The sequence below is a fragment of the Pelodiscus sinensis genome, chromosome 1 (genome assembly GCF_049634645.1).
Source record: "Pelodiscus sinensis isolate JC-2024 chromosome 1, ASM4963464v1, whole genome shotgun sequence".
Classification (NCBI taxonomy): domain Eukaryota; kingdom Metazoa; phylum Chordata; order Testudines; family Trionychidae; genus Pelodiscus; species Pelodiscus sinensis.
In genome coordinates, this window is record NC_134711.1 from 266,391,916 (window position 1) to 266,407,201 (window position 15,286).

The 15,286-nt window shown below is 37.0% G+C and overlaps 1 protein-coding gene across 17 annotated transcripts in view; it reads left to right on the forward strand.

Moving 5' to 3' along the window:
• Positions 1 to 15,286, forward strand: part of MYCBP2 (MYC binding protein 2) — a 368,898-nt gene that overhangs the window by 153,898 nt on the left and 199,714 nt on the right. For all 17 annotated transcript variants that reach the window (XM_075918843.1, XM_075918845.1, XM_075918849.1 and 14 more), the window contains 7 exons: positions 2,715 to 2,907; positions 3,607 to 3,881; positions 5,177 to 5,398; positions 6,556 to 6,747; positions 9,608 to 9,814; positions 12,045 to 12,176; positions 12,885 to 13,063. In XM_075918843.1, the coding sequence (XP_075774958.1) occupies positions 2,715 to 2,907; positions 3,607 to 3,881; positions 5,177 to 5,398; positions 6,556 to 6,747; positions 9,608 to 9,814; positions 12,045 to 12,176; positions 12,885 to 13,063 (1,400 nt within the window). The remainder of the gene's footprint in view (positions 1 to 2,714; positions 2,908 to 3,606; positions 3,882 to 5,176; positions 5,399 to 6,555; positions 6,748 to 9,607; positions 9,815 to 12,044; positions 12,177 to 12,884; positions 13,064 to 15,286) is intronic.

Here is a 15,286-nt window from a genome sequence, read left to right on the forward strand (position 1 = left end):
CTGAAAAGTCCCAGTTTTTTTAATTTCTCTTCATATGGCAGCCATTACAAACCTCCTAGTGATTTTTGTTGCCCTTTTCTGAACCTTTTCCAATGCTAATATATCTTTTTTGAGATGAGGTGACCACATTTGTATCCATTATTCAAGATGTGGGTATACCATGGCTTTATACAGAGGCAATAATATCTGTTTGCTTTTTGACTGCTGCTACATATTGAGTGGGTGTTTCCATAGAATTATCCACAATGTCTCTAAGATCTCACTCTTGAGTCGTAATAGCTAATTTAGTCCCCGTCATTTTGTATGTATAGTTGGGATTCTGTTTTTCCAATACGTATTTTTTGCATCAATGTTATAGCATTTTGTTGCAGTCTCCTAAGCCAGCCCATCAAGAGAAAGGGCAAAAGCTAGGTTGGAAATGAAACTGAAGAGTGTTTGAACTCTTGAATAAAGACAAATTGACCTCAAGGAGGAATGGCTGTGCCCATTGTGAAATTGAAACTGAAGAGACTTTATTTTGAGTTTACTTAATGCTCATAAACCAGAACACAGGAAGGAGGATTTTTATAGAACAGAAGTATTTATGGCATTAAGGAGCATGAGTGAAAAGGGAAAATAAAATGGCACTTGGTAGTGGACCCTGTTATATTCACCAGCTATATTTTGTCTTGTCCTCTTTGATGTTGCCATCTATGTTTGGGACTCCTTTAATTACCCACTCTGTTACCTACTGATTTCCTTCAAGTTTCTCCTTAAAACTTTCCATGTGTCTGGCAAACCCTTGCTGCCTTTTAATTATAATATCATTAAAACAGACTAATAATTAGTCTCCATATATGTGTGTAAATACTAAGTAAGCAGTCACATTTTTACTGGGCATACATCTTGTCGTCCTTCTTTCCTCATCTTTCCAATGTTTGACATGCCTTCTCATATCCTGTTTTAATGTGAATTGTAAAGTGTTTGAAATGGGGACTTCCTTTCTCTTTTCTGTAGAGAGCAAGGTATGCTTAGGGTACTTTATAATACAGTAGACTTCCGATAATCCGGAACCTATGGGACCTAGGTGGTGCCGGATTATCAAATATGCTGGACTATCAGGAGGTACTATAAGATGGTTATATATATATTGTATACATTATATACTGTATATAAAGTGTTCTTAACCCTTTTTATTGTACATACTGTATACAGTATACTGTAATGCTTTAGTTTTTTAAATACTTTTTTACCCTTTTTGTTCAGTTCACCTGCTGTCGCTGTTACCTTGTGACTCATTTTTTGCCGAAGCTCACTCACTAGGCTCTTGCCATTTTGATGCCAGACTATCAGGAGTGCTGGACTATTGGATGCCGGACTATTGGAGTTTTACTGTAACTATCATTTTCTTCCACAGCTCTGAGGTGTTCCTAGATGATGGCCCATCATACTGACAGTTTCAAATCTGATTAATTTGTGAGTTCTGAAGTTGATGACACTGGGGACATAGCTGTAGATTTTATTTAATTAAAGCAAGGATGTACTCTGCAAATAAGGATTTTAAAAAACTGCCCAGGGTACTGATTCAACAACTAAAACCAATTTTTGAAAGCTTATTTCAATTCATTCTATAATAAAAGCTGTGTTATCTGGCCCTGTGCCAATTGGAAAGCTGTTATAAACTATTATTTCTAATCTTCATAGAAAATCCGATGTATAATCTGGTTGGTTTGGGACTGGCAGGCTCCCTGCCTGGCTCAGTGTTGCTCCCCTAAAGTAGTGAAGTGTCCCTACTGCTCCTAAGTGGAAGAATGATTGAGGGGTCCAGAATGTGCCAGGGAGTGCAGGGATGTGGTTGAGGCATGGGATGGTCAAGCTCTGGGAAGGGAGTCTGGTGCAGCATGGGGATGGGTATACAGGAAGGGTTTTTGGGGTGTTGGATCTGGCAAGTGCTCACCTTGGACAGCTCTCTGCAAGTGGAGACATGTCCCTGCTGTTCCTGTCAGAGGTGTGGCTAGGGAGCTCTGCACACTCCCTCTTTCCACATGCACCATGCCTGCAGATCCAATTCATTGGCTGTGATGCCTGGACAATGGGAGCTGCAGAGCTAGTGCTTGAGATGGGGGCATCAGGGTGCGGAGCTGGCTAGCTGTGCCTCCATTAGAAGCAGCAAGGACAGGTCACCGCTTGCAGGGATCTGCTTGAGGTGAGTGCTCTTCCAGATGTGGCATCCCGTATTTCTTCCTGCTCTCTTGTCCTGAGCTGCTCCTACACCCAACTCCCTCCCTTATATAACAGGATTTTTTCACTTACCAGCATCCTCCTCATCCCTCCATGTGCTGGATTAAAAAAAAAAAAAACTTTTACTGTAAATTAAGGTGATCAGCTATGTTGATCACCTGAGTATTTTATGTATGATTAGAAAAGCTTATTTTCAGTTTCCACTTACAAGACATGGAGTGCAGGCTGTTGGGGTGTGGGAGTAATCTTCATTATACTAGTGAATTACCTCCAACATTACAATTTCTTTCTTTTCTCATCCAACAATTAAAAGTATTCTGTTAATGTGGCTCATGAGGTTTAATGTGAATGTGTGTTTGTACATACTGACGTAAGAGTGTTTTTTATTACAGGTGGAGATACGTGACATTAGTTTTTAATTTTCCTTAGAAATTTAAACTTGACTGTTTTTCTTTTTGACCTAAATTTGTTTTGTATTTCCTTATCTGAAATAGGAATGCTTTGAGTCATTGTTGAGCATTCTTCATTGGAGTTGGACAACTTTAGTTCTAGGAGTTGAAGAGCTTCGTGGATTAAAAGGTTTCCAGTATACAGCTACCCTTCTCGATCTAGAGAGATTGCGTTTTGTGGGCACTTGCTGTCTGAGATTGCTGAGAGTATACACATGTGAGATATACCCCATGTCAGGTAATATATTTTGGTCAAATGCATATAATTCATATTTATGAGCAGACAGATAACATGCAATATGGAGATAATTTGAGTAGTAAGCTAAATTTTTTAGCATCTGTACTCAGTCTGAAATATTTTTATTGGAGCAACTTATGAGAATAGAGATTGATTCATTGAGAAATAGGAAACTTTTGCTCTCTGTACCTAATGGAACATACAATTGCACATGTTTGATTAACCTTATAATTATGCTGAAATATAATTCCATGCTTAAATAGACAGCTATGCCCTCAGGGCTATCTGTTTTGTCATTCAGTTCCTGTACCTGATATTTGCTAATGAGCATAATCAATTAAAATTTGAAAGCCAGGGTGTTTGCTGTTTTCACATTTGCAAGTTAAGTGCATCTTTATTAAAATGTTGTAGTTTCTATATATCCTTGTTTTGTTTCAATAGAATATAGGACTAAAAAGGTTCAAATTGTTACCACTTGTGTATAATTAATGTTGCTTAATTTTGATGTGTCTAGCTTTATATTAGTATATACAATTAAACTGTTTTTAAATTTTCTCTTGTTATATGTGTAAGTACTATTTTTAACTTTCTTTATAGCTTTTGTTTTTAGCTATTCTATATAATTTGCATAATAATAGACAAGAATATACACAGAGATTTTGTTGTAAATTTAATGTACAACTTCTTGTCACTTTCTAGCTACTGCTAAAGCTGTCATAGAAGAAACTAGCAAGTTAGCAGACTGCATTGGGAAAACAAGAACTTTGCTGAGAAAAATTTTATCTGAAGGAGTTGATCAATGTATGGTGAAATTGGACAATGACCCCCAAGGATATCTTAGTCAGCCCCTAAGTCTTCTAGAAGCTGTTCTTCAAGAATGCCATAACACTTTCACAGCCTGCTTTCATTCTTTCTGTCCAACACCAGCTCTACAATGGGCCTGCCTCTGTGACTTGCTGAATTGTTTAGATCAGGTATACACTAAATTTCACAGGACATTAGTTCTCATAATACTGTATTGTGCTCTAAAGAGTCAGAAAAATAAGATTCCCATTCTGTGGTCTTTTTCACTTTTTAAAATGATTTTCCCCCTACTTTTACAGTTTGAGTGCTATTCACTTCTGTAAATATTCTATAAGTCCCATAACTGCTGTTTTATGATGTCTGGCACAGTATTCTGGATGAGATTTATCTTATAAATTGAGACTAACACCCTAAGTATAGTCTTAGAATGAAGGTGCAATAGGAAAAGGTAATGACAAACAAATTTTTAAGACTTTTATCGATAACCTTTTGGATACAAGTTGTTAGAAAATGCTGTAGGATGCATTTATTTACTGGTAAAAGCCTTACACTATAATGTAGAACAGGGTAGGTAATAAGTGGCACATGGGATGGATATGTTTGCCAGGATTTGGTATTGATGGGCCTCCAGATGCTTTATTTACCTGAGTGTTGGCAGGTATGGCTGCTCGCAGCTTGCAGTGGCTGCAGTTAGCAATGGGAACTGATGTAGAAGTTTCTTCCATAAAAATTAATATTACAGGTTGGACCTCCTTGGTCTGGCACCCTGGGGACCTGACCAGTCCCGGATGTGGGATTTTGCTAGACCAGGGGAGGTTATATCTGTCTCCTTGCTACCAGGCCCTCCCCCCAGTCTTGGACCAGCTTGCCAGCCTCGTGGCCACCTTCCTCCTCCATCAGCCCTACTTTCCTGCCATTCTCCTCTCCCTCCCCCCACACCTCTTCCGTGCTAAGCCAGGCAGCCCAGTTTCCTGTGCATTGGGCTTTTGGCCCCACCAGGCAGCCTCACTGGGTTGTACCTAGCAGCCCAGATGTGGGGAGCCCAGCAGCTAGCCTCTCTGGTCCTAGAACATCCATGGTCCTGATGTTGCCACACCAGGGAGTCCCAGGTAACAGAAGTTTAACCTGTAGTTTTAGTTGTGCAGTAACCTGAATGTTACTAGGAGAGAAGAAACTACTATGAGAATAGAGGATGGTCCATTGGTTAAAGAACAATACTAGAAAGCAAAAGAAGAACTGGATTCAATTCCCATTTCTGTCTCAAGTATAGCTGTGACACCTTGAGCAAATTATTTAGTCTCTCAGCTAAATAGTACTTCCCTACTTCATAGAGGCATTATGACATTCTCACATACTCTGGTGGTGGGGGCAATGTAAGCATGTAAGGTGTAAAATGTGCACAAAGTAGTAGTATGAATTTGAAAACTTATACTTACTGATTCAGTATTTTCTTTTCTTTTTAAAGGACATCCAGGAAGCAAACTTCAAAACATCAAGCAGCCGGCTTCTTGCAGCTGTAATGTCAGCCCTGTGTCATACTTCTGTAAAGCTGACCTCTATCTTTCCTATCACTTATGATGGAGAAGTATTGCTGCGCTCTATGGTCAAACAAGTCAGTACTGAAAATGACTCCGCACTGGCCCACCGTTTTCCTCTCTTGGTAGCCCATATGGAAAAACTTAGTCAGGTTAGGAAGCATTTTGAAATCTTTATTTATTTACTTTAAAATTTTTGTGGTGGTAAACCACTAAAATGAAAAGGTAATTTGAGTCTTAAGTATAGATTTGTAGCTGACGTTGTCAAAGTGTTTGTTTCCATAAGAGGCCTATTTCAGATGCTTACAGCTTTGTCACACAAACATCTGTTTGGCTGAAACTTCCCACATTTGTTCTCCACTGGAGACAAAATTAATATTTCAAAAGTTAGAGCAAAAGTACCTTAGTTATTTGAGTATATTGGGAGAAAATACCCTTTTGTCACTATTAATTTTACTACATATTTTTCATTTGTGATTTCAGCTTTCTGTTGACTTTGCACATATGACTACATCAGTTGAGTAAGACTTTTTTTAATGTGTGTGAACATGATCAGTCAGACTGATGAGCTTTAATAAATGATCTCATACTACTTTTGGATTACAAATGAGGTGGGATGAATAGTGCATGGAAGATCCCAGGGACTGGACAGTCTTCAGTAAATGTGTGATACGTCTGCTTAATTTCTTCATTGATTTCTGTTGTATGATTCATGAAAACTATATTCATGTACCTTTCATAACATGTTGACTTTTATGTAGTCATACTGGATGTTGAACTGGCAATTGTTGTTCTCAGAAAAATTGAGTGTTTTTTCTGTGAAAGTGGACATGTTTCAAATAATGGCATTTTTTGAGTAGGTGATGGGTGACTTCCTTGTATTGCTGAGTACTGGCAATTTTTAGATTGGGATTCTGTTTGTGACTGATTTGTACATCATACTATTTTTGAGCATTGCTAAGACTTCACTGATTTTTTTTGTTTGAGGAATCAAAATTTAAAACTTGCATCACCATTGTAGTTCTGAGAAATGTCAATCAAAAAAAAAATGCAAGAATATCAGAAATGATATATTGTATGCAGACAAATGTAAAATTCTTTTTACCAGGTATATCTGCTAAATATTTTATTCGCAGCTTGTGCATAATGTAGGAATGTGAATTTAGCACCAGAAAATTTTTCTTAAGGTTTGATTTTTAAAATAATCCAACTTTTTAATTTAAAAAGGCACCAATGCCTAAATTATTATGGCAGAATTAATTTCTTTGTATATAGAGAGACTGTTTTTCTAATTTGTTTCATGCCACAGAACGAGGAAAATATCTCAGGGATGACAAGTTTTCGGGAAGTGCTAGAAAAAATGCTGGTTATTGTTGTATTGCCAGTCAGAAACAGCCTTAGACGAGAAAATGAGCTCTTCTCTTCACACTTGGTTTCCAATACATGTGGACTACTTGCTAGTATAGTGAGTGAACTTACAGCTTCTGCACTGGGATCTGAGGTAATGATGATTCTCTAAAATGATCTTGAATGTAAGTGTTTCACAATATGCACATTATGAGTGCGCTTAATGTTTCTACCTGTGTGAAAATGTTTTAGTTTCAGTGCTGTTCCTCTTGTACGTATAGGAAGTCTCTCTCTTTATGTCTTTATTTGTGTAATCACTCTGTTATGAAAGCACTGTTGAGTTAGCCTTTTTGTTATGGCTGAAGAATACAGTATACCTTCCCCAAAATTACATCAGTTACTATTCTTCATGTAGGTTTAGAATTAAAATGATTCTGTATGAAAAATGTATCACCTGGGACAAGACCATTTTTTTTATGTCTCAAATGATTATAATCAAGGAACAGCACAGCTTCTTAAAGCTGTCTTTGTGAAATTCATGAGCAGGTAAAAGATTTCCCTTCTACATTCTTTACATTCATTTGCGGTTTTGTTGTCCATTTGCTTAGCTTGTTTAGGGTTAATTGTAAGTTTTTCTGTAATTTTTATTTAAGATGTACATGACTTACAACTATGAAGAAAGCTCTTTTACAAACTTTGTACAAACTTTTCCCAAACTTCCCTTTTTCTAAATGGCTGCCATCTCTTACTGTTCTTAGTGGGATTAAAGCGACATCTCCCCTCAGTTTAGTGGACATTTTGAGAAAGGCAACATGTTCTTGTTGTTTTTAGTTTGACTAAGTTCTTGTTGTTTTTAGTTTAGTTTATCTAAACACAAAATTGTATAATTATAACAATCCTAAACATAAGTGTATCCATGATAGGCGGATTGTAGCATTTTCAACTATTCTAGTATAGTTGATTCCTATAAGGGAAGGCAAATCAGTGATACCAATATAATTGCATCTATACTACGGATTGTCCTTGTATAACTATAAAATTTAAACCCAAACTGCAGACACAGTGATATCAGACATCTACTGCATTCTTGTACCCTCTCCTAGTTAATTTCTGCTTAGCAGTCACCTGCTTGTGCAGTACATATAGGGACCAGCATTGGAGACAAAATTGAGGTTACTGTGAAGAGCTTCAAAAAGATCTCCCAATACTAAGTGATTGGGCAACACAATGATAAATTAATTTTAATGTTGATAAATTCAAAGTAATGCATATTGGAAAAAATAATTCCAACTGTACATACAAAATGATAGGGACTAATTTAGCTGTAACTGCTGAAGAGAAAGATCTTGGAGTCGTATATAGTTCTCTGAAAACATCCACTTAATGGGCAGTGGCAGTCAAACAAGCAAACAATTATAAGAATCATTTAAAAAGGGATAGAAAATAAAACAGAGAATATCTTATTGCCTCTATCTAAATCCAGAGTATGTCCACATCTTGAATACTGCATACAGATGTAGTTGCCTCATCTCAAAAAAGATAAATTGGCATTGGAAAAGGTTCAGAAAAGGGCAACAAAATGGATTAGGGGTTTGGAATGAGTCCCATATGAAGAGAGATTAAAAAAATTGGGACTTTTCCATTTGGAAAAGAGGAGACTAAGGGGGGATATGATAGAGGTTTACTTGCCATGACTGGTGTGGAAAAAAGTGAATAAGGAAAAGTTATTTACTTGTTCCCAAAATGTAAGAACTAGGGGATCATCAAATGAAGTTAATAGGTAGCAGGTTTAAAATAAAAGGAAGTTTTTCTTCATGCAGCGCACAGTCTTGCCAGACGATGTTGTGAATTCCAGGACTTTAACAGGGTTCAAAAAAGACCTAGATAAATTCATGGAGGTTAGAGCCATCAATGAATATTAGCCTGGTTGATAGGAATGGTGTCCCTAGCCTCTGTCAGAGGATGGAAATGGATGACGGAAGAGGGATCATGTCAGGATTACTTGCCTCCCTCTGGGGCATCTGGCATTGGCCACTGTTGGAAGACAGGATACTGGGCTAGATGGACCTTTGGTCTGACCCAGTATGGCCATTCTTATGTACTTACCAGTAACAGAAGGGTCGTCAAGATATGTAGCTTCTCTCTCTTCCACTACTCATCCTCCTTCTTCTCCACTTGGGATTGTCTCGGTCCACAATAGAGAAAACTGGGGAGGTGATTGATCCATGCCTTCTTGTGTAATGTCAGTACCAGGCATAAAGAACCACTAGGGTATGGATGCAGACCAATGGGTACTACTTGCAAATTGTCCCTTCTCATGCATGTAGGGAGCATGAATACCATGTGTAGAGTATAGATAGGGACCACATATGTGAAAAATTCCTATTACAGGTAGCGAGGAGTCCTGTGGCACCTGTGGTCTATAAGGTGCCACAGGACTCCTCGCCGCTTTTGCAGATTCAGACTAACACGGCTACCCCGCTGATACTATTACAAGTAGGTAATTTTTCATTTGGTAGTATAGTAATACTGCCTTATGAATAAATATATTGAACTTTCTTCTGTGAATTTCACCGTATCCAGTCTTTGGTCTATTATCTACATGCTCAAGGCTTCAAAAATCTGCTCAACTTTTTGACACCTTTAGACTGAGTTAAAGTGATTTGTTTGGTCTGCTAAGACTGACAGAAGTGATGCATGACATTAATATATTGTATCTTTCCTCAAAAAAAAATTTCAAGCGAAATTTGCCATTTTAAAATATCTAGTGTTTTCTGCTTAATTTTGCTTAAAATATTAAATCATATCTTTTAGATAATTTGAGAGATGCGATTACTATGCTTTTTATTTTTAGTTAATATAGCAATGAAGTCCTCTTTTGTGCTATTTCTGGTGTTCTGACACCTGCTTCCTAAATTTTCTAAGTTAAATATGTTTATGTAATTGAGATAATTTGGCTTTCTTCCTTTAAAACAACATATATTCTATTTTTTGCTTACATTATTATTTTACAGGTTGATGGACTTAACTCCCTTCATTCTGTCAAAGCCAGTACAAACCGATTCACTAAAACAAGTCAAGGAAGAAGTTGGAATACTGGAAATGGGTCCCCTGATGCAATCTGTTTCTCTGTGGACAAACCTGGTGTAGTTGTTGTAGGGTTTTCTGTATATGGAGGAGGAGGAATTCATGAATATGAGCTGGAGGTGTTAGTTGATGATGTAAGTATTGAACGTTAAAAAAAATCCAAATAAAAATAATAAATTCTGGATGTATATTTTACTATTCAGATATAGGACTTTACAACTTATTTTAGTAGTATAATTCCAAATAAAGTCTTTAAATGCTTTGGATTTAATAAATGTAATTAGAACACTAATGGATGGAAAGAGAAGCTACGGTAAAAGGAGGTCATATTTTTCATCTGAGTTTGTCAGTGTATAGTTTTGTTGTTTCCCACCTTGAGGGATGGGAATACTCTTCAGAGTGGAAGTGTCTGTGTGTTGGGAAATCTGAAACCGAAACATGGGAGAAAGTAAAATTGTTTCCCTTCCTTGCAAATGTGCTCATTTAACTAAGAGTAAAGCAACAGTTGGCATCTGTAAGCAGTCTTCCATCTTTCTGTGCTTTCTCAACTCTAACATAGCCAGACTTGGAAGTTAATTCCCATCTGTAACACAGACTTCCTGTGTAACTTTGGGCAGGTCACTTAGAGCTTTATCCAAAGCCATCTGAAATAAATGGGAGTTCTACTATTTATTTCAGTGGGCTTTGGATCAGGCTTCTAATCTCTCTGTGACAGATTATCATTTATAAAATCAGTAGTATTTATTTCACTTTTTGGTTTAGATTCTTAGACAGGTCTTGTCTTCTACTGTGTTTTTGTACTAGCTCCTTGCAGAATGGGTCCTAATATGTTATCATGGCCATAAATTATCTCAAGCTTTTTTTTCTTTGCTCTCATGATATTCATCTCAGATGCATACGTACATAAATCTGGGCTTTGAATCTATCCATAGATTAACTGTTCCTATTCCATAAAACATATAGCCTTCTGATGAATGAAACAAAGAAGGAGATTTTGAGGTTCTGTAGGATAGGAGAAAATAGAACCCCCATAATAAAGGGTAAGGTGAGGGGTGGATATAGAGGAGGAAACCTTTCTGAAATCAATATATACAGAGAAGAAAGAACAAAGGAGACAGTAAAATACCATAGAGAGAAAACTGACCAAAAAGGTAAAAAAAAAAAAAAAAAAACCAACAATCATAGAATACTAGAATTGGAAGGGACCTTGAGAGATCATAAAGTCTAGTTCCCTGCCCTCATGGCAGGACCAAGCACCATATAGCTCATCTCTGACAGATGTCTATCCAGCCTGCTCTTAAATATCTCCAGTGATGGAGAGTCCATCCACAATCTCCATAGGCAATTTATTCCAAAGTTTCACTACCCTGACAATTAGGAAGTTTTTCCTAATGCCCAACTTAAACCTCCCATGCTGACCATTGCTTCTTGTCCTATTATTAGAGGCCCAGGAGAACAATTTTTCTCCCTCCTTATAACACTCTTTTAGATATTTCTCTTTTCTAAACTAAACAAGCCCAGTTCTTTCGGTCTTCCCTTATGGGTCATGTTTTCTAGATCTTTAATCATTTTTGTTGCTCTTCTCTGGACTTTCTCCACATCTTTCTTGAGTATGGTATGAGGGGCAACATGGTATTGCTCATACCAAAAAGAAGAGCCAGAGTTTACAGCATAGGTGACAAAAAGTTGCTATGCAAAAATCTGTTTGCAATTGGAACCAAGTCCTCTGCTCCCAAGACAACCCATTCTGGAGCAGTATGATGGTGATACCTTCATTTTAGTGAGGACAAGGGTGTTATTTTCTTTGACACAAAGCTTGGGTTCTGAATGGTAGGAGAATGTAGTTGTGGAAAATAACTGTTTTAGTCTACATCTACATTACAAGCACTGCGGCAGCATAGCTTTGGTGCTGCAACAGCATTGTGGTGTATTCACTTGCTACAGTGACAGAAGCATTTTTTCTGATACCATAGTAAATCCACCTACTTGCAAGGTGGTAGCTACATGAATAGAAGAATTGTTCCACCAACCTAGCTGCAACTAAAGTGGAGGTTAGGTTGACTACAGTTAACTGCACAGGGTGCACTATTTTTCATAACCCTAACTGATGTGGTTAGATTGACTAGCTGTATCACTACTTAGGTTTTTTGTGTAAAAGAACTCTTGATATTTGCTGAAGGGGTTTTAGCTCTTAAAAAAAGAATGGTATTTGTGGTTCTGACATAGTGCACTCTCTGTAGGAAAATGTAATGTTGAAAGTATAGTTATTACAGTAAGTGAGCAAGCTGAATAGATGGCTGTATTTTATACAGCTTACAATTTTTTATTAAAATTATGTAAACATTTTATATTTCTTCGAACTAGAGTGATCATGCTGGAGATTCAACTCATTCTCATAGATGGACATCCTTGGAGTTAGTTAAAGGAACATATACCACAGATGATTCCCCCAGTGACATATCTGAAATTAGACTTGACAAAGTTGTGCCTCTGAAGGTAAATGAAAGATATATATTTCCCCATTTATTGTCAGTAAATGCTACATGTTTATTTTTTAAAAATAAATTTGTAGAGTTAATTGATATTGAAAATAGTTGTGCTTCTGTTTGTCATGTAGATGTAAACAGTACATGCTTTCATTTAATGTATATTGTTTTGTTGATAAATTAAAAAAAACCCTCAACATATCTAGAAAAAAGACATTTATTGAGTAACTAATGAAATGAGACGTTCAAATTCTTATGGTAAAAAGAAATGAAACCTTATTTTTTTGAATGACAGGGTTTTTAACACAGTGTAACTTGTCTACTAATTAAAACATTTTAGAAACACAAACCTTTGCACATATATGTTGATATCTAACTTTCTCGACTTTCCAATCAATGGGGTACATTATCGTTAATTATTTTTAAAGGAATCCAATATAATACAGTTTATACCACTCTGAAAAGAAACTATGAGAGTAGACAAGTTGAGTTATTAGACACCACATTTTTTTCCACCTAAGGGAATACTGTAAAAAGAAAACTAAATTGAATATTAGTATGTGTAAACTACTTTTCAGCTGTGTACTATTTTAATGTAATTGAATCAAATTATATCAGATAGAAATGTGCTTTCAATATGAGCACTACAAACTGTTATGAAGCAAATATATACCAGTTTAATATTGTTGCTGTTTCTGGTGGGGTTTTTTTTTTTAAGGAAAATGTGAAATATGCCGTCCGTCTGAGGAATTATGGAAGCCGCACTGCCAATGGAGACGGAGGAATGACCACAGTCCAATGCCCAGATGGTGTGACATTTACATTCAGTACATGTAGTCTGAGCAGTAATGGCACAAATCAAACACGAGGACAAATTCCACAAATTCTTTATTACAGGTCTGTGTGTACATGTTAGATTTAAAAAAAAAAAATTTCCATTAAAAAAAACTTAACATAATTTACAGGGACTAATGAGATAGTTTTAGTTAGTAATGTCTTGCTTTTTCAATTCAATTATGTTGTTTTTAGCTTTGTTTTATTGAAAACATCTGGGTTTCCGGATTATGAGTGCTTTCTCATATCCAGGACATTTGGGCAGGTCCTCTCTGCCTGCAAACTTTGGTAGCAGTTTAGAGTTGTCCGTGAAGCTCTGGTGCAGAGCTGCATTTTTTCTGCCCTCATTTCAGATTCTATGCCCCAGACTGGCAAACACTTTGGTAACTCAGCTTTCCTGCTTTGTTCATTGTTATCGTGGCTTTTAGAGTCATATTTTGGAGCATCAATAAGTGGTAGTTGTTCTTCCCTCTGTTATGCTGGTACAATACTTTGAGGGGGATCATTGCTGAAATAGGGCAAATTCTCACCAGCCGAGAATTATTATTCTATACTCTCCCCATCCCTCAAAGAATCAGATTGTATAGTGAAATGAGTCTTATTTATTGAACTTCTACCTCAATTGCTTTAGAATTTCAAAGATATGTAGAGATTGAGGCAGAAAAGAAAAGAAAGGATGATCTTGTGGTTAAGTCTGCAGAATGCCACCCAAGAAACTTCTGTGACAGCTCAATGTTCCATCTAGCATAGCATCTTGTTTTTGAACAGTGGCCATTTCAGGTGTTTCAGATGGAATGAGCAGAACAGGTAATCAGCAACCGTCCCCTGTTGTCCACTTCCAGGTTCCAGCAGTCAGAGGCTCTGAGCATATAGTTGCATCGTTGACCACATTGGCTAATAGCTACTGATGAACCTATCCTCCCTGAATTTAGGGTGTGGGGTTTTTTTTTTTTTTTTTTTTTTTTTTGTAAGCCCTTTTATAGTTTTGGCCATCCCCTGGCATGAAGTTCCACAGGCTGACTGGGCAGCATGAAGAAGTACTTCCTTTTGTTTGTTTAAAATATGCTGCCTGTTAATTTGATTGGATGACCCCTGGTTCTTGTGTTATGTGAAAGAGAAAATAACACTTATTTGCTTTCTCCATATCTCTCACGTTCTTACAGATCTCCATCATATCCCCTCTGAGTCGTCATCCTGAAAAAAGGATAAGCCCTAGTCTTTTTTAGTCGCTACTCAAACAGAAGCTGTTCTATACCATAATCATTTTTGTCAGCCTTTTCTGTACTTTTTCCAATTGTAATATGTCTTTTTTTTTAAGATGAAATGAGCAGCAATTTACACAGTATTCAAGGTATAGGCATACCACAGATTTATATAGTGTCATGGTATTTTCTTATTATCTATCCCTTTCCTAATGATTCCTAACATATTATTATGCCCATGAGTACAGAAAAAGATATGGTGGTGATCTTTCTGTAACAATGTACCATAGTGCATCCATCATGTGTTGATTTGTCAAGTGTTCTCTAGATGATGTGACAATTGAAGGATTTACTTCAATAGTATCTACAGTCTCCGAAGCTGGATATTTTTGGTGGGGGTAATCTGGACATTAGTGAGGAGTTTCAGTTCATTGAAAATATACTTGTCAGTAATTGTGGCTTGACTGGGTCATCCAGTAAAGGCATGCTCTGGTCATATGTTTCCATAAGACTGAAGAATGAGTCTGTTTTTTAGTTACACCGTGGAACTAGACTTGGGTCTGAAGACTCTTGCCAAACCATACCATTTGAGACCTTAGAAGGAATTCTTTGTAGCCTCACTTAGTTCTCACTTCAGCTCATATCTTTGGTTACCAGAAATTCAGCTTTTTTCATTGTTTCATCGGGTGGAGGAGGAAGTGCTTAGAACAGTGCTCTGAAATTTGGTGGAGGGTTTCTTTATTTTAATCCCAAATATACTTATTCCTCCATTGTATCCTAATCCAAGGAACAGTAGGGAAGCAAGATTGTTAGGTTGTGATTGATCAGGACCTTAAGAATGTCCCAAGGGAACTCAGAAGGTTAGAGTGGTCAAGGAGGCTTTTCTTCATGGAAAAAACAATTTAAAGGAAAAAGCAACAGTGAAATCTACCCTGTCTTATTTGGCAAAATAACTCTCCAGTAAAGGTTACATCAGTAGCAGGAAGGATGTCCCAGAATCGTTCAAGAACTGCTTGTTAGAATTATTAGCATAAACATTCTTGTTGGTGGCTTGTATAGTCACGTGGACATCATGCTATGCCTT